The sequence below is a fragment of the Saccostrea echinata genome, unplaced genomic scaffold (assembly GCF_033153115.1).
Source record: "Saccostrea echinata isolate AGI-Se365-2 ecotype Australia unplaced genomic scaffold, CSIRO_AGI_Sech_v1 ptg000010l, whole genome shotgun sequence".
NCBI lineage: Eukaryota > Metazoa > Mollusca > Bivalvia > Ostreida > Ostreidae > Saccostrea > Saccostrea echinata.
The window spans coordinates 8026328-8046001 of NW_026889759.1; the positions used below are offsets into that span (position 1 = coordinate 8026328).

General features: G+C 35.2%; 1 protein-coding gene across 1 annotated transcript in view; it reads right to left on the reverse strand.

Moving 5' to 3' along the window:
* LOC133184682 (voltage-dependent calcium channel gamma-5 subunit-like) overlaps window positions 1–18495 on the reverse strand; it is a 38674-nt gene extending 20179 nt beyond the window's left edge. The window contains exon 1 of the mRNA XM_061319759.1: window positions 17496–18495. Coding sequence (XP_061175743.1) covers window positions 17496–17691 — 196 coding nt within the window. The 5' untranslated portion in view covers window positions 17692–18495. The remainder of the gene's footprint in view (window positions 1–17495) is intronic.
* Between the last annotated feature and the right edge of the window lie 1179 nt (window positions 18496–19674).

Sequence of the window (19674 nt, forward strand, 5' to 3'; positions counted from 1 at the left end):
TTCATACTGCAGGCGTCGATATATGAAGGATTCATTTGATGTTTTATTTGATCAAGATGATCTCCTAAACATCAGTTTGAATAACTTGATTAAACCAAATTCTTTTTAGGACCGAAGTTTTCCCTTCATGCACATACTCTGATAAGTGATTTGTCAAAAATACAAAAATAATCTCATAAAATTTCATGTATCATCATTCCTCAGAATTGTCAAATTTTGCGTTCTTTATTTATTTAAAAGACACTAAGAAGAGAACTAAATCACATTAAAAATCGTTATTCTCTTAATGCTTCATCATAGACACAGCCATGGAATCCAAAGCTAACTTCGACATCCATCTTGGCGTTTGTCATACTCTTTAGAAATACACTGTTAGTGCCTTCATCGAAGAAGAGTTCATCTTTGCGATTACACATCGCTCAATAACTCGTTCCTCGGTAATAATGTCGATCGTTGCAATACATGGGCAGACATTGATTGCCCGCTGCATATTTCAATAAGCACCCACGTCTAAATTACCAAAGCTGTTGTCGACGTTGTTCATTGATTGAATGTCTGAAATTGGCGGGAAACGAACCAGATATCAATTTATTTTGCTTGCGAAAGAAAGTCTACACGTTGTGTTCTTGCATTAATGTTTCCTCTGGTGTGACCTTAATATTGTTCATATGTCAGCAACCTCTCATATATCGAGTCAGGTGGCAAGTAAACTCAGAGCAGAGTTAGATTATCATTAGCGTATTTTTTTTTTCTTAATGCATTACACACTCTGGACTTGACCAGATCACCATACATGTAGATAGAAGATTTGACCTGATCACCATACAGGTACGAGTAGATAGAAGATTGATTGATTGTTTGCTGTTTTACGTCCCATTCAACAATTTTTCACTCATATAGACGTCACCATATATCGGTGAATGCCTTCAAAATTAATTGTATTTATATTGTAGTGGCCCAAGTCGAACTACTGTTGAAAATTGTAAACAAGAGTCCCATGGGCCTTGACGGTCACCTGAGTACCATGAGTTTCTTAGGCTATGGCCACTTTGGGTCCACCTAGAACTCTGGATTCATGCGACAATTTCAATTTGGTGAAGACTCTTTAGTCATTATCATATCCATGCAGCTTATGGCGTATAGGTTCTGGAGTAAATAGGATAGGATATACTGTATAATAAGTTTCACTTTATTACCATTGAACCCAACCTTGGGCTCAATCTCTTCACCTGTCGAAACAAGAATTTTATAATTTTTGTAGATGGCAAGTTGCCTATTATAATCTCGTAAACCCCTTGCCTGCTGCTAAGTCTCCATGTGTGAAAAAAAAGATTTTCAAAGATATAATGCACTTTCTAAATATGACTAGCTTTGTCCAACCGGGGTGTGAACCATGGCAATGAATTTTGGGGAAAAATTGGTAGAGGGCCAAATGTTAATTAACATCATGAAAACAGTTTGTTCATGAGTTAAGTTTAAAGCATACATGCACATGTAAGGCTTGTAAGGCTTTGACAGGAATTAAGCCCAAATCTGGGACCTAGCCGCTGGATCCTAAATAAAGGGTTAATTACTCATTGTAATCATGTACAGTTTGCCTACTAGATGTCCATAAGTAAAGGCAAACGTAGCCCCTCTGATCTAACCTTCAAGTGTAGCAATTTAACAAGGCAATTTCTACAAATTCATTCAACCTGCAATGAGAATAGAATATTACCTATAAAAATTTTGACAGGACCTCAAACTTCCCAAACATTTGGACAGCCCCAGGAATTTCCTGAAATGTGATTTTTCACGAAAATTAAAATTGGAGAAAGACAGTCCTGATACTTTTCGGACCATTGAAAATCAATAAAATTTCAACGAACACAGTATTTGTCCTGGTCATATAATTTTTAGCTGACCTCGACGAAGTCAAGATGAGCCATATACCCACAACGAGGCTTTAGCATCCCGATTAATTGAAGTTTAGAAGTAGGTTCATTCCCAAGAAACTGTTAGCCCTAACTGGACCAGATCTGCATGGATGATGCATCTTGCAATTGGGATGTATACCACTAAACTTGCTTCGGATGCTGTATATGACGTACATTTTCCAGATGAATGACCAGCTTAAAGTTTTCGGAGCAAGTCTTTTCCAAGTAACTGTAAACCCTAAGGTGACCAAACATGCATGCATGTTGCATTGAGGGATATACACTTCCTGACTATTTCTGATGTTGCATCTGACCTACATTTATAGTACAATTGAATATTTAAAGTTTTTGGAGCAAGACTATTCCCAAGTAATTGAATATGGAGATAACGAACAGTAATCAAGTTCAAAAGTCCATTGAAACAATAAAAATCGATGAGTAGAGCAAACACGGACCTCTAAAAACACCAGAGGTGGGTTCAGGTACCATGGAGGAGTGCAAGCATTCCCTGTCGACCGGTCACATCCGCCCTTTGCTCCTTGTCATGATCGGACAAACGGAAAAATCTGCAGACAATTCAGAATTTGAATAATGGCCAAATAATTAGCATGAAAAAAGTCAGTCAGTATTCGAATTAATGACAGATTGTATTTGCTGACAAGGTCATTGTATCGACCATAGAACTTGCAAAATGACGACTTTAAAAGAGATTATTGATATCCTTCTTTCATCAGCTTGTTTGTCTATAGCTTGCCTCATTTTAGAAATTGTCAGTATGTGGAGCATGTTTTTGCGTATCGAATCAAATGGGAGATATAAACCCCATATGCAGGTGATAAGGATATAGTGCTACATAAGTAAAAGAAGTTTACGATAGAAAGGTTAAAGTCATCACGTTTATCATAAAGTTTTGTTGTTTGGTTACCATTAAAGACTTTTTCTAGTAAAATATTCAAATATGAAACAGATGTGTCAGACTCTGTGGTATCTTTTATTTCAAGTTCACTGGGATATATCGAGTCGACACATAAATGGAAGTAACTATTGTTAATTGATAATACGTCGTCGGTATATCTAAATGTCGAGTTGAAGGCCACAGTAAGTGTCTTCTTCTTCTCATGTATAATTTTTTGAATAAATTCTCTTCATATGAATACAAAAATAGGTCTGCTAATAACAGGGCACAATAGGTACCCATGGAAATTCCGACAGATTGTTGGAAGACCTATCAGTAGTACTACTCAGATCAAATGCATGGATGTTGCATCTTCGGATATGAGTTGAGGCATCAATATAAATTTATAAGTTGTGTGGAAAGAGTAACTCAATTAAAATCTTAGAAAGCAAATTTTTATGCCCCGATGAATTTGGCCGGGCAGTGTTTGTCATACATGTTTTTTTTCAATCTGTCCGCCCGTCACACTTTGCGTTTAGATCAGTCTCGAAGAAACTGTTCAAGATCATATTTTAATCAAAATTCATACACTGAAAAATATTAGTGAAAACTTTTCAACTCTGGCATAATTTTCTGACATTGGCCTATCCTATGACCTTGACCTCATTATTTCTTATTTTGCAGTAAGTTCAGCATCAAAGAAACTCTTCACATATTTTATCAAAACTCGCATACTGATTAACGTTGACCATCCCTAAGACCTTGACCTCACTTTACAACAGTTTGCATTTACCTTAGTTTTAAAGAAAGTGTTCAATATATTTCAATCAAACCAAAATAGAAGCTATTCAACGATGTCAAAATTTTCTACCTTGACCTTCTGCATGACCCAAACTTCACTATTCATTATTTCGTATTTAGTACAGTTTGAAAGAAACTGTTCAAAATATTTTTATCAAACTTTATACACCGTCAGGGTAGCTCAGTCGGTAGAGCGCTCGCTCCGTAATAGGAAGGTTATGTGTGTTTGAATTACGGCCGCGGCTGACCTAAGTCGATAAAAAACAAGCATTCTGAGAGTATTGCATTAGCAATACTAGTCCCCTACCGGCGAGTGTAATCTGGTTCCCGTTAAAAATTGAAAAGGCCATAATTCCGTCAAAAATCAATGAAGTGGGACGAAATGCAAACTTGATCTATAACTAATCAAGGTAAAGTCACATACCAAAAATCAGCTCAATATCTGCAAGCGTTTAGAAGAAAAGTGCAGAAAACCAAGTGGGACAGACTGACAGACAGACAGAGGGACAGACAGACAGACAGACAGACGGACAGACTCAGAGGAAACCTATAGTCCCCTCCGGTTTCACCGGTAGGGGACTAATAAGTAGCAACTGTTCCTTCACCAAGCGCTCGGCACTTTGGAGTGAAAGTTCCGGGTCTTTCCTATGAGACCTTAAAAACCGAGGCCCCATGTCGCGGTAAGCGTTCGCACGGTAAAGAACCCTCACTGCTCAATGGCCCTAAGTGCCGAGTAAAGGTCTAAATGTGAAGCTCTTCACCGGTATATGGTGACATCTCTATGTAAGTGAAAAATTCTCGAAAGGGACGTAAAACAATACGCATTCAATTAAACTTCATACACTGAAACAAATTATAGTTATTCATCTGTCGTAATTTTTTTAGTCTCCTTCCGGTGAAACCGGAGGGTACTATAGGTTTCCTCTGCGTCTGTCCGTCCGTCTGTCGCACTTGGTTTTCCGCACTTTTTTCCTAAACGCTTGCAGATATTGAGCTGGTTTTTGGTATGTGAGTGTATCTTGATGAGTTACAGATCAAGTTTGCATTTCGTTCCGCTTCATTGATTTCTGACGGATTTACGACCTTTTCAATTTTTAAGGGTTTTCCGCAATTTTTTCTAAACGCTTGCAGATGTTGAGCTGAATTTCGGTATGTGAGTGTATCTTAATGAGTTACAAATAAAGTTTGCATTTTGTTCCGCTTCAATGATTTTTGACGGAATTATGGCATTTTCAATTTTTTACAGGAACCAGATTACACTTGCCGGTAGGGGACTAGTATTGCTAATGCAATACTCTCAGAATGCTTGTTTATCTTGACCTGCCCTTAACTCTAAATTTCAAATATTTTAATCACACTTTATACAAAGATATATACCGGTAAGATTATTTCTACTTTGTCATTCTTTTCAGACCTTGACCTTCCTAATGCTTTTGATGGTCCTTTGCCCTCAAACTTCACTTTGAAGATCTTTTTATCAAATTTCTTACAAGTTACATATCGGTGAGGGCAAATCACTTCTGTCTGTTTTCTTACCACTACCTTTCCAATGACCTTGATGTAACTATTCCTTCGCAGTCACCTTAGTTTAAAAAAATGGTCAAGATATTACACTGAGCTTTGTAGACTGATATAAATTGGTGAGAGTAATTTAATTGTGTCATAATTTTCTTACATCGACCTTTCCTATGACCTTTAATTCCCCTTTTTCTTCAATTAATTCTTAGTTTGTCTTATTTAACTAACATAAAGGATTTCCTCCATACATAGATAAATTTCTGTAAGAGCATTTCAACTACACACTTAAGAGATCATTTAACCCCCCCCCCCCATGATTTTTTTATTATTCAATTTTTTAAAATTTTTATACGAGAATTAACTTTGCAGCTATTGCATAACTCGCGTAAGCGTAAGATTCCCCTACAACAAAGAAGGAAAGACATTTAATATACTCGTATTTATGTCTGCATAATTATCATATGTAGTAAAATATTGGTTTTTTTTTTTTTTTTTTTTTTTTTTTTTATATATGTTTCATTGATTGAAAAGAATACTGCATAAGAAATCTTTACAGGTGCCTTGAAAAACCGGTTCTAACTAGTTTACCAGCGTTTTCTGATTGTTGAAAGAAGTGGATCATCTATAAGTACGATTTCTGTTGTTTGTTTGTTTGTTTTTTAACGTCCCTTTCGAGATTTTTCACTCATATTGAGATGCCACCACTAGCCGGCGGAGGACTGCCAATTTAGACCCGTAATCGGTACTTAGGGCCTTCGAGCAGTGAGGTATCTTTTTCGTGCACCTACTGCGACACGGGGCCTCGGTTTATAAAGGTCTCATCGGAAGGTCCGGTCTCCACGTCACACAGTGGATTCGAACCCCGACGTAAAGATCAACTCCTTATGCCGCGACTCCAGAGCAAACATTCTAACCACACGTTCTAATCACGCGGGCGACATACTACTGTTACAACAACAAAACGATAATAGGACAACCATAACTGGAAAAAAAATCACAAGCCTCGATACAATTTGAGCTGCAAAAAGTACTATATATATAGAATTAGATCAGAGAAAAAAATATTATGACATTGAACTTTTGTAGGCTGTTATTTACCAAATACAAAACAAGTTTAAATGAGTATGTGACGTCACACTTCCGAAAGGCGCAAACCCAATTATTTCACTATAAAGGGATTTCAGTGGCCATGTGTAGTCTCAACGGGGTTTCAATACACATCAACATAAAGGCAAATATTGATAGATTCGGTGACACCATATCTATCTGATTTAAAACTGAAAACAGCTACTCACTAGAAATTACAACCAATCCTCCTACGTTTCAACGAAAATAGATTTTTGATAGTGCAGTCACAGTATAAATTTCTTCGTTACTTGTAAATAAACGGTTCTTTTTTCTATTTAAGGAAGTGTTAGTTATTACTCAATCGTTAGCCTACTAGAAGCATCAATTACATTAAGAGAGTAACGTCTGGAAACATTAAGTATCGGATTTATTGCTGTGGAAAACTATTCCATATATATTGGTATACTATTGGGCAACTTTGCTTATTGGTAGCAAATGGACTAGGTCTGCGTGATTACAGCCGTGATGTTTCGAAAAAGTAGTTTGGGAGTATACTGTTTTAGCTTGATCTTTCTTATTATCCGGTTCATTTTTGTTCGCACCGGTCACGGTAGCCTAGTGGTAGGGCGTTCGCTCCGTGATCGAGAGGCCGGGGTTTGATTCTCGTTCGCCACGCCGCGTCAAACCCAAGACAAAAATAGGTAGTGACCGTTCATTCGCCAAGCGTCACGGGTTCTTCGGATGAGACCTTAAAAACCGAGATTCCTTGTCACTGTACGCGTTGTCACGATAAAGAACCCTCACTGCTCAATGGCCCGGAGTGCCGAGTAAAGGTCTAAATTTGAAGCTCTTCACCGGTATATGGTGACGTCTCTATGAGTGAAAAATTTTCGAATGTGACGTAAAACAACACACAATCAATCATATTTGTTCGCTTTTGTTCTCAGGACACTACTCATCCGAATAATATGAAATCATTTAAAGCTATACATGGCGTATCTGAGCTAAAAAATAATAACGAAATCGAGTGTAAATTTACATAATATATGTTATGTACGTTAAAATAAAAATTTTCACCGATTTTGAACTCGGATTACCTCGCGTTTAAACTTCGCTGTAATTGTATTGAATATTAGTAAGATCCACCACTCACAAGACTGCGGGAAAATACAGCATTAAAGCCATAATGGAAGAAGAGGTGTAAATGTCCATGATATTGTTAATATAGCATAATTTTCTCTTTACTTCGAATCCTCTCCATATCTGCCTATTTCTTCCTCGTTTTTCTATCTGAATCTGTTAAGCTGCTTGTGTTCGCTGGTCTACCCCTCATTCTCATTGTTGATTGTCTAAATATAAATTAAGGCGGAGTTATTCAAATCTTTATTATTTTTGCGGAGTCGGTAAATAAATCGGTTACTGTTTTAAATGTTATATCTTTGAAACGCGATTAAATTTTGTAATTGTCAGAAAAGTCCTATCTTTATAGAAAGTAATGAAACAAATAGAAAGATCTTTTCTGAACTTATCAAAAATACGCCATATATAACTTTAAAGGGTTTACACATATTGTTGTTTAGATGGGCGTAACCGATGCTGTTTTGTGCGCACTTTCATGCATGCATGTTCGTGCGTTGAGTGAAATGACTGATATAATTTCAACACATTAAACTTCATACTTTTTATGCCCCCGTAATCGAAGATTCGGGGGCATCTGATTTTTTCCCTGTCTCTCGTCTGTCTGTTTGTTTGTCCACAAAAACTTTAACCTTGCCCACAACTTTTGATTGCTTGGAGCTATGGCTTTCATCCATACTTATAAATTAAAAAATTTTGCAATAAACTCCGAAACGTCTGCACTAGAGTTCATACTTACTCCTCTAAGAATACACTAGGTATGAGGTGATGTCCGTAAACTATATTTAGATTTCACTCGCATAGAAATTATCGTAAATTTAATTAAAAGTCTACTTTCATTTTCGATAACCAACCCTGAAATAGCAAAAAGGAGAGTACGGTGGTAGTTCCGGTTGGCGGATCTAAGTTACTGCCGATTTTTAGTGAAACTGACAAGCCTACGCAATCCTTTTATTTATTTCATATAACGTCATTAGAGAACTATTCGATCAAAACTTGATTTAAGTGATATAACTGATTAAAAAGCAAAATGTGCAAAATCGTTTTCGTAATCCAGCGATCTTAATCTTGACGGAAATTTCTAGAATTTCTAGATATGGCATCAAGCCCGATGTTAAAAAAGAAAACAACGCGATTATTACTACATGAATTTATATTAAAAAAATCTTTGTTGTGAATGGGTATGGAAATAATGGTAAAGCATTTGATAACACCATAAGTTGTGAATATATATATAATATATATATCGAAAGATTATTGGTAGGATGTACTAATAAATTTATCAGTAAAATATTTTCGCCACTGAGAGCATCATGGCAACGAACCCGAAGTACAGTTTGTATTTCGTACTTTAATAAACTTATTACATGTAAAGAGAAAATGTCAATTAATGAATATGGTATTGTTCAAATATAACTAAAGCTGTTATAAGTTTTTGCTCTAATTAATACATTTCAGTTTTCTGAAAACAGTTTGTATCAAATACTAGGCCTATACCTAAGTTGTTAAAAGCTATTTTTTAAATGTGCATATTCGCTTCTTTTATCCTTGATGGAAATGGAATGTACAATACCTATAACATAAAATAATAGGTGTCAAAATTGGCTCAATTAATGAAATTGCTATTTTACAAAGTTTTTACAAAGGGACGGGGGGGGGGGGGACATCTACTTCTGCTCCGAAATTAACTACGTGATTTTGAATAAAGTATTTCTTCCTGTTACAAGGCTGTAATTAAATCTAAGTAGTTATTATAATATATATTACTGGAATTGTTCTGCCTGACAGTAGCGGTAAGAACTCAATTCCACGCGCCTGCGCGGAATTTCGTCTAGTATTTCACATTTGTATTCCTTATGACAAGACCTTTGTCTGGGTACCAACGTATTTGACATCTTGACCTCTGAGTCTGACCCACTTTTGCAAAATTTTACCAGACTTTAACCTTTGCCATAATTTTAGAACGATTGGTGCTAGGGCTTTCATACTTCACAAGAGTATTTCTTGTGAAAAGACATTTCCTTGGGTACAAATATTTTTGATTTTTTTTACCTTAATCTTGGAGTTTGATCCACTTTAAAAAAAATAATCTTGGCCATAACTTTTGGACGATGAGTGCTAGGGCTTTCATATTTCACAGACGCATTTCTTGTGACAAGCCTTCCCTTTTGTATCAAAGATGTTGACCTTTTATCCTTGACCTTGGAGTTTAACCTACTTTTGAAAAACTTTTACCTTCGCCATAACTTTTCAACGGTTGGTGCTATGGCTTTCGTATTTCGCAGGTATATTCTATGAGAAAAGACCTTTCTTTGGGTACCAACATTTTTGATCTCTTGACCTTAACCTTGTAGTATACTTGCATTTGAGAAACTTTCACATTCGCCATGAGCTGCCATGCGGGGGCATCAGTGTTTCACAAACACATCTTGTTTTTACATGCTTTGAAAGTTACTATTTGAACATAAACAACATATATGAATAACCTAGCCAAGCTGATATAATTGAATCAGTAGGAAAGTACACGAATTTGCGTGTTAATTAAAAATGTTTAAAACTTCCATGGTTTTATTTGCTTGTTTGTTGTTGCTATTTTTGACAAAATAATTTGAAATTAGACTTCTTTGTTATACTCCCGCTCCGAAGGAGATGGGGGGGGGGGGTTATACTGTTTTACCCTTGTGTGTCTGTCTGTCTGTCTGTGTGTGTAGCTGTCTGTCTGTCCGTAGCAAATTTTTCGTCACAGTTTTCTCAGCAACTACTCATCGCTGATGCTTGAAATTTTAGCACACATTTTAATTTGTTGAGGCATGCCATATGGTGGGATTCATTTGTGTATGAATCCGATGTCAACTTCCTGTTTATCCGTGCGTCTCTCCGTACCATACATAACAAATTTTGGTCGCAGTTTTCTCAGCAACTACTGATTGCAGATGCTTGAAATTTTAGCACACTTTTTGTTTAGGCATGCCATATGGTGAGATTCATTTTTGTACGAATCCGACGTCAACTTCCTGTTCATCCGTGCGTCTGTCCGTACCATACATAACAAATTTTGGTCGCAGTTTTCTCAACTACTACTCATTGCAGATGCTTGAAATTTTAAAACACTCTTTGTTTAGGCCTGCAGTATGGTGGGATTCATTTTTGTACAAATCTGATGTCAACTTCTTGTTCATCCTTGTGTCTGTCCATAACTGAACTTATGTACATTCACATCAGAGTTTATATTCACATCAAAGCGGGGGTATTACTGGTGAGCATTGGCTCACAGACTTCTTGGTTTTTTTTGGGTTTTTTTTGGGGGGGGGGGGGACAAAATAATTTAAAATGTAAACAAAGGTATATATCATGAGATACTATCAGAACGAGATGATACTATACCAATTATATACGTGAATTCTTGAAAGCACAAACAATGTGTCGGATTGGCTGATTCAGAAGTTATTACAATTTTCTTATATACGAGCATTTGCACTCACCTGACTGCTATTCCATGGAAAGAATTTGAGGAAACAATGGGTAAATGAAAAAGAAAGATGTCAAAACCACTGGGAATATTAGCCCTTTCTATAATGTTTTAAAACATCAATCATTATCGATTTTTTTAAATAAAAGACTACTCACATAATTTTAGGATAGATATTTGGACTTACTATTGAGGTTTCAAAGGGGTAGGAACTGACTTTTTCTGTTTATATTTTCCAACATCAAATATAATACGTGTCACCAAGTTTGGGTGTGCTCTAAGTGCAATTTACGTAAAATCTATCAAAATAGTTCTTTACATAAAGAGCCGGCAGGCAATTTATATCTTTTAAAAATCCTCATGTGTGTCTATTATTTTCAAATAAGATATATGTGACTGTCACACGTAACTATTTTTCGTAATTTCGTCCTCAGAACAAAAAAAAGTATAATTTGATTGTAATTCAATAGTTAGGTTATTATTGTATCATCATCGTTTCAGTCATCACTCCGTCAAAATCATTTTCGTTTTGAGAAATTATTTCTCCTATTTTGACAAATGAGTATGGGTCAAGCCTTTCCCGCCTTTCTATTTGTAAAGAACGAGAAGAATTGTGAAACATTTCCATTAATCTTTCATTCGTTCTGACATGATCAGTCAAGAACATTAAAATACAATCTCTCTGGAATTGGCAAAATAAAATGACTAATGCACTTATGATCGGACAGCATAATAGAATTTTTATTTTTTGCAACAAAAAAAAAATCATTCCGTACGTTAAACAAGCTTTCTGGATTCGACTGGCGAAGAAAGCAGCAAAGAGGTTCTGTATCAAATTAATCAATCTATTAAAAGGTTGTATGTTGATATTTCTCCAATGAGCCTCGAATTTCAGGACTAATAACCCAAACCTAGTTTTATCATAGAACTGTTATTTTCTGCTCTGATTAATTACACCTCCTGCACCTAGTCAACAATAGTTATAAACGAAGTCTTTCTTTTTTTTACGTACTGTCGATTTACTAAATTACTCAATCTAAAGTAGAAAATAATTACACGACAGATTAATTTGAATTTAATAATTTTCAATATAGTTATGTGAATTGAAACATACATTACTTTAACTGAAAAACATTCCTTAATGCAGAGAAGTCAAGCCATATTGAGCCTTTTTTAATATTTGAAAAGAATAACGAACGTCATACAATTGACTCAAGTATGTTTACCTTCCTATAAATGGTACGTCGTCTGTCTAAGACCATTCGTTATATTGTTGTTGGTAAATTTACATACAAAGTCCTAACCTAGACCAATTTCTTGGTTCGAATAGAGGATAGTTTACAATACTAGAATATAGCTAAAATAAGGTTTCCACTAACGTTCAGTAACTCTCGATTAAGTATAATTAAAAATGGATGCTTTCGTTTTTAGACGGGGTCATGTTTACGGTTTTAAGTCGAGGCCTCAAAACGGAAGCCGTGCGTATAACATATATGAATTGAATCTACGATAAATGAAAGAGTGCATAAATTGTTTTGATCAAAATATAAACACGCTGGATCAAACTTCAAAAAGTAATCTGAAGATTTTCTTAAACAAATTATAGAGGCATTTTGAAAATTGTTAGCTGAAAAACATTATATTGAACCACACTAGTATACAAACTACTCGGCTGCGTAATATTAGACTGCCTACGCGTCATCAATTGTTTTCTTCCGGAAATGTCATATTAATTCAGACTCTGTGAAATCCGGACAGTACAAAAAGGGTCCTTGGCTAGTGATGACTGATTAATCTATAACAGAATGAATGAAAAAGATGAAGATTAAATTTGTTTTTCAATAAATTTTGTTTTAGTTTTATGTTAATAGTTAATGTCTAAAATATTTTAAGTACGTATCAAAATCCTATAAAAATTTTCACCAGTAATGAAATTCGTAAAATCGTGAAATTCATTATTTTGACCCCGTCTTTCAGTACTATAGCTGTACTTTGATTCATAACACCATTTGGTTTTACTTAAAATACAAAGCTTATTGGAAATCTGTTTCAAAGGAATCTTGGTTTTTCGGCATGGAAGTGAAGGTATTAGGTAAATTGTCACCTTCTGAGTACTGCTGTAGTCATAAGTATAATAAATAAATTCATTCCTTTGAGAGGATGATTTTGCTCATAATATTTTTTTTGAAACTCTTCCAAGCAATATAATATCTTTAGACCTAAGTCAATGCAGTGAAATTTACTTATCATAGCAGTGCCTGTTGCAATTAGAAAAAAAAAATCTGCTTTCATCCCGAAGACTTATGACTTTCATGACAAAGGTAATAGGACTAGCTATAAAAGAGTTTTCTGTCTTCTCTGCGTGGAATGTGATTCCAAAAAACCTCTCGTGAGCAGAATATTCTTTCAAATGCAACGCTCAATAGTTACTGAGAAAAGAATGTCTTCTCGTAACCCTTTAGCAATATTGTCTGAGCAGTAAAAAGTTTTATTGCCCATTTTAAATGACAAGCGTTTCCTTATAAACAATAAACGTGCTGCAATGCATCCTGTCAAATGGTTCAGCAGGTACAATCAAAAGAGATTTGAAACAATGCTTCATTATTTTTTTCAACCTCTCCAAGGATTTCAAAGGTATTGCACATCCTGGTTCTACCTTCGTGAGATCAATGCGTTCAAACCCATACAAATATTGCATGAATTTAATACTCAACAAATATTTTATCTGTAACATCTTGACAAGATCAGCACGTCTTTCAACAGACTTGGTGATGTCATATAATCGTATTATACGATTATATATAAATCGTCATTAAGAAATGCTCTCTGTAAAGTTTAATGTATGTACTTATGTCTAATTGAAATGCAGAGCAACGTCTTAACTGATTCCAGCTAAGTATTAACCTACATGTATCTATACTTTAATCATCCTTTAATTAATTTCTGGTTGATCAAGGTATACACTCTATCTAAAACAAGGCATCCATCTTTTTAAAAAAACATTTTCAATATTTAGTTGTTTATTCTACTAATGAACAGTTTCCCATCACTTTTATGAATACAGGTCGATGTATATTAAACTAATTCATAATAAGGAATCTGCAAAAGGACACAAAAACCCAATACGGTTGCAATTGCCAAGGGTCTGATTTGTGTATATATATCTAACTCCATTCATATCTTTAGTCTTTTAAGTCCCTTCTGTAAATTACAAAGCGTCACGATTCGAACTCAAACAAAACTATTATAATGTGTCACATGTCCTAAAACAAAATACTTTATGACCAGTCTGCTGAACATTGATGCCCATTTAAGGTAGGTGCAGAGTGACTACCGATGTCTCGTTCAGGGGGAGACAAATCTAGGTACATGCACCCACTCAATCTCCATAGTCTTATAATAAAGAAAAGCACGCATATGCCACGATGTCCCTCGACGGCAACAAGTTTGTTCAGTATCATCAGACGACAGTTTCCTTCATTCCGAAATAACGCATTTGAAGAAAATGTCATAGACACATCCATTGTGAAAGATGACAAAATATTGCACACACACTTAATGCCCAATTCGTTATCTTCAATCCCTATTACTATTGAATTGTCATTTACCAGTCCCAACGATACCGTTGTTTTGACGAAGTTGTTTTGTTGACAGAGGAATATGCGTATAAAACTGTGGTCAGTCGTAGCTATACTACATGACTGATTAGAAACTTCCATCTCTATAACTTATAAACACATTGATTTATATCCATACTTTGTGCAAAGCAAGCAAGTAAATTACGACCAATTTTTAAAGATTCCATTTCCTCATGCTGTTTGTATGCCTTGTAAATTGAAATGTATTCTTGTATACCATTTGAAAGTCACTAAACCTATTTTTCACGACTTTACCAAATGACAGTATTCAGACAATTGATTTCACCAGCACTATACAATATAGGTCATGGTTATTTGTCAAACTATAGTACAGTGTGTAGGTTACAATGAACTAAAATATGTCATTCCTAGCAACACAACCAAATCACTTCATTTGGATGGCTGAAATACCTTGGAGCTAATTGTCTTTATAAATAGTATTGACCCTCGGTACAGACGAAAAATTTGACAAAAATTATTTCAAATCAATTAGCGTTTCGAGTTTAATCGAACACGCGTTGGCCGAATGTTCCCTCGAAAAACATATGCATTGGTACATTGAGGGGCGCTAGCAATTACTCACATCGTTAATAATGAAAAGATCTACCAATCCTGACTGTACAGAAGAATACTTAAAAGATCTCAGCGAAATGTACAAAAGACAAACAACTGTGCGAATGTGGACGTGAAAATTTTATGCGACTCAAGAACACAGATACAACACCCTTTCCCTCGATGATCGTTCAGTGCAAAAAAAAAAAAAGAAAACCCTAAATGAAGAAAAATCATCAATTGACTACGGAAAAGTCAATATCAGAAGAGGGGCTTATAATCACCAATAACGAATTCCCAACTATCCTCATTTACATAGCCTGGTTCATTTAGTACCTGTCGATATCAATTTACGAATGCCAAGTGGTTTTGCGAGCCCGAAACACTAATAGAAACTACTACTTTGTATAAAGCACCTAAGTAGCAGGCTCCTCTTGGAACACTCCTTTCTCTGATTTTATAATTAAAACTCCAGCGAATCGATCCCGTCAGCATTAGGAGACAGGGGGAACGTGATGAGCAAAGAGATGTACCAATACTGGGGCGAAAGTGAAGATGTTTGGAACCTATTCATTTGATTTGTTCATTAATGCCCAAACACTGCTCAAAATTGTTATTGTATCTAGCCTATAAACTAGTAAAAGTATGGTCATGCTGATCGATAGATGTTATCTGTACATTCCAAGTTGTCTACAAAAATAACTGTTTTGAAAAACTCTATAGATCAAAGTTGCACAAATTTCTATTAAAATGTCTTTGGCTCCGACGTCACAGAGGAAAGAAATCGCCAACATATCTGCAAAATGTATCCGCCATTTTTTTGGTGGTGTAGTACCATTTGAAACATCGAGACTTTACCATAGATGCATTATGGTCTCTTTGAAAATTTGCTCTAATTTGGGTCGATTTTAAAGGATTGTTGAGTAAATCATAAACAAGCTTATGAGGGGTTTCTCTTTTCGATTCGAAGTTGTAAAGTAATTAATCAACACTGTCCAAAGTTCTACATAACTGCATTGAATATGCTGATACTTATGAAAACTGGGTAATATATATTTTACATAACTGTACTTCCCTGCAGACACACATAGACTGACCGATTTGAAGAGAAGTTTGATTCCGTTTAGTGCAAATATTATTAAACTGCTTTGATAATTGTGCAATAATGTAATGAAACATCAAAAGAATGGACTTAATTGATGAAAAATTCACATTTATGAAGCACTTCAAAGGCTTTATCTATGACCAGCCATGATTCACTTAGCGTTCTGCCTATTTTACTCTGTACATTGTTCAAAATCGACCCAACTTTAAACTACATCATGGGATTGAAATGAAATTAATGAAATGTATTTTCTGCCTTGAACATTGGTTGATAACACACAGAAATGATATAAAATCAGAAATTCATATCTGTGTAATTTTTCTCTTGAAGACACGGACACGTCATTATAACGAAAAGGGACAATTTTATCACATTCATGGCGCAAAGTCATATTTATTCTGCTATTGATATTCAATTTGTTGATTTCATTAATATCATAAAGCGTCTTCATAAATTTATAAGGGGAAAAATCGATATGTATTTTAGGTTCCATTTCTCTAGATGTGCTTTCTACATAGTGCAATTCAGTCATTGGTGCATTTTCACCTCCTTTACGGACGTCTATCATTTCTAGAAGCCAAAAGCAATGTTAACCGTACATCGAACCCGACGATTAATACCTCGTGTATCATTTGCTATAAAAGCAATGGTAAAGCCTTCACAAACTTACAAAATGTGGAGTAATTTACGAAACCGATGATATACAATGACAGAATTTGGTGTAAATGTGAACGTGGGTCTTCGCTTTGATATTCCTTTGAGTATTGGAGCTCTATAAAAACTATTAGACTAAGCTTCCCAAATAGACAGGGGAAAAAATAGCAATCATATTTGTGACAACCTCTTCCTTGATATATAGTACATAAAAGAAGGATACCAGTTTACCCAAAGAAATATTTTCATATTTAATTGTTTTATTATTGTAACTTCATGATAACCTTTGCAACTTTCTTTAAAATTTGTGAAAACAAAAGCTTCACGTAATTGACACTAAAGTATAAAATTTTCCCCTGTTTCTTAGCAAATCAGCTACTATAAAAAGCCATATAAGGTCGACTTCGAGATGAGGTCTCGGTTAATTAAGTCTGATCCCTCGAGCTGCTAGAAGTATTGATTTCAGCAAGGTCAAATATACAAGAAAAAGAACCAGCCATTATCATCACACATGGAAATCATAACGACCGATTTTATCTACACAAATCATGTAATCATTGTCAGATCTTTACGATTAAAAATCAGGACCCATTCATCAAAATTTCTTTGACCATTTTGGTTACAACTGAATAAACAAAGGATAATAATACGTGACTGACTGTAATCTGGTTCTCTGGCCGGTGTAATGGTCCTCACACGGCTCATTATAAAGACAAATAATCCTATTACAGGACATGCTTACCGTCCACTTTGCACGTGCGCCAAAGCCCAGACCAGTGATTTTCGTACAGGTCAGTGTCGTTTTCCGATTCTTTTTGGAGATCACTTGTGAAGAGCCAATAGTCAGTAGCAACACCTATAGCCAGTAATCCGAATGCTGCACACGCACATGCACTTGTCATAACCATCAATACTCGCTTCTTATTACAACAATCCATTGTATAATCCGTTCAAGACACCGTTCCAGTCGCACACGTGAAAAAGTCAGTGAACCAAATCTGTCACCAATCTCATCCACCATTGACGGTTTCGTATTATGCCACATTAAGACTTTTACCAGAAGACGAAACTGACAACTTCCTCCCATCCGCTAAATTCACTGACAACGGCATGAAAATACTTTGAAGCAACGGAATATCACTTTAAGAAAAAAAATATTTTAACAGTGCTCTTCTGAAAGTGACTGGATACCCCCGCGGAGAAAACCTTCGAAGAAAAAACGATTTTCTTTTGAGCACTCCTGTAACAGTTTTAGAGTTGATCTTTTAGATGCATTGCCTCTTCCGACCCCGTTTACAGAAGACATAATCTCATTCAGTTTACATGTCCTTTTTTCAGAATTCATTCAGATGTAATGGAACCGAAATGATTGTTCTCGCTGTCTGCCTTGGATAAACGATAAACCATGTCAACGATCTGATTCCATGAAGCGCTTCGAGAGGGGACGGCCTATTCGTATCTTCTCTATAACTTGTCCATCTTGGCAAAAAAAAATCAATAGTAACTCTCGGCTCAGTGTGCGCGTGCTTAGACAACAGACAAGAGACAGAAAGAAATTGCAAGTTATTGTCAAATCTGTTTCCTTAGTGATGGTTTCTAGATTTTTGTATGAATATTTGAAACCGTGCTTACGTAATTCCCGCTAGATCATTGTACGATTAATACTTTTATGTCGTTTTTTTACGTGCTCTTGAACAAACGATCTGATGATATCAGCGTGCAAAATATAATGTGACTATCAATTTTACACAATAACGTGGCATTGTATATCACATAGTGTCAGTTTATTACAATAATTATTGAAGGAAAGGGATTATTTTTCTTACCAGTGTCTTTTATTTTAAATGCACATAAAGATACATAAAACAATATTGATAGGTTTCAATATTCCTTCCTCAAGAAAATACCGACTGAAGGTTTTTATGATAGTAACTCAGCAAACTTGCAAGTATAATACAATGTATGATCTTTTACTAGATTTGCTATTATCCGTTGGGTATTGACAAACATATCCAGAATAGGAGATGGGTGAACAAGGCGCGCAGAATGCCTATAGCTTCAGATATATAAAAATCATAATCAATTTGTGAATTTAGTATTTAAAGTAAAGTTATCATTATCGAGATTTATGAAATTATGAACATAACTTTTCTGAGGAAAATTTTCTAGACAAAAATTATTGTGTTATTCCAAAATAATGTGGTATTCGTGGGTCTCGAGCCCTAGAAATAAAAATCCTGAGTATCATTTTCCTTTGAGACTAACACGCTTTTTAAAAAAAAAAAAAAAAAAAAAACTTTTTAGAGACTAACTCGCTAACCACTACGCTACAAAGCTCTTGTGGAATCGTGGCATTTAAATCATGTTTTTGATATGACCATTGACTAAATGGACTTCAAGTATTTTTTGGAAAGATGCGAATGTTGTTCATAAAAGTGTATTTTTAAGGTATAGTGGGTCTTTGCTCCATGATTTTGTTTGCAAACTTTGAGGATAAACTTTGAAAAATATGGAGCAAGGACCCACTCATATCGAAAAATTGTGTTTTAGTATGAAAAAATTATCCTTTTTGCCCTCTCTAGTGTATGCATGCTATTTCATAGGCAAATAATTTCAATGTTAGTGAGACTTTTGCAAATTGTGGAGATTTTACATAAAGTATACTTTAATTTTAGATGAAATACCAAAGAAAATTTTATTATTATTGAGATTTAATTTTTCACCTTCATGTTGTTGCATTATAGGCATTGCGCTCGCCTTGTTCGCCCATCTTCTTTAAAATTTACAAAAACAGGATATATCAATTGTTAATCATTTTCAAGGACAATGATTATGATAAAGTATCGTTTTGCTTTCTGGGTGAGCAGAATTCATGCAGGTTATATTGCTCTAATTTTAATACACAAATGATTAGTTTTACT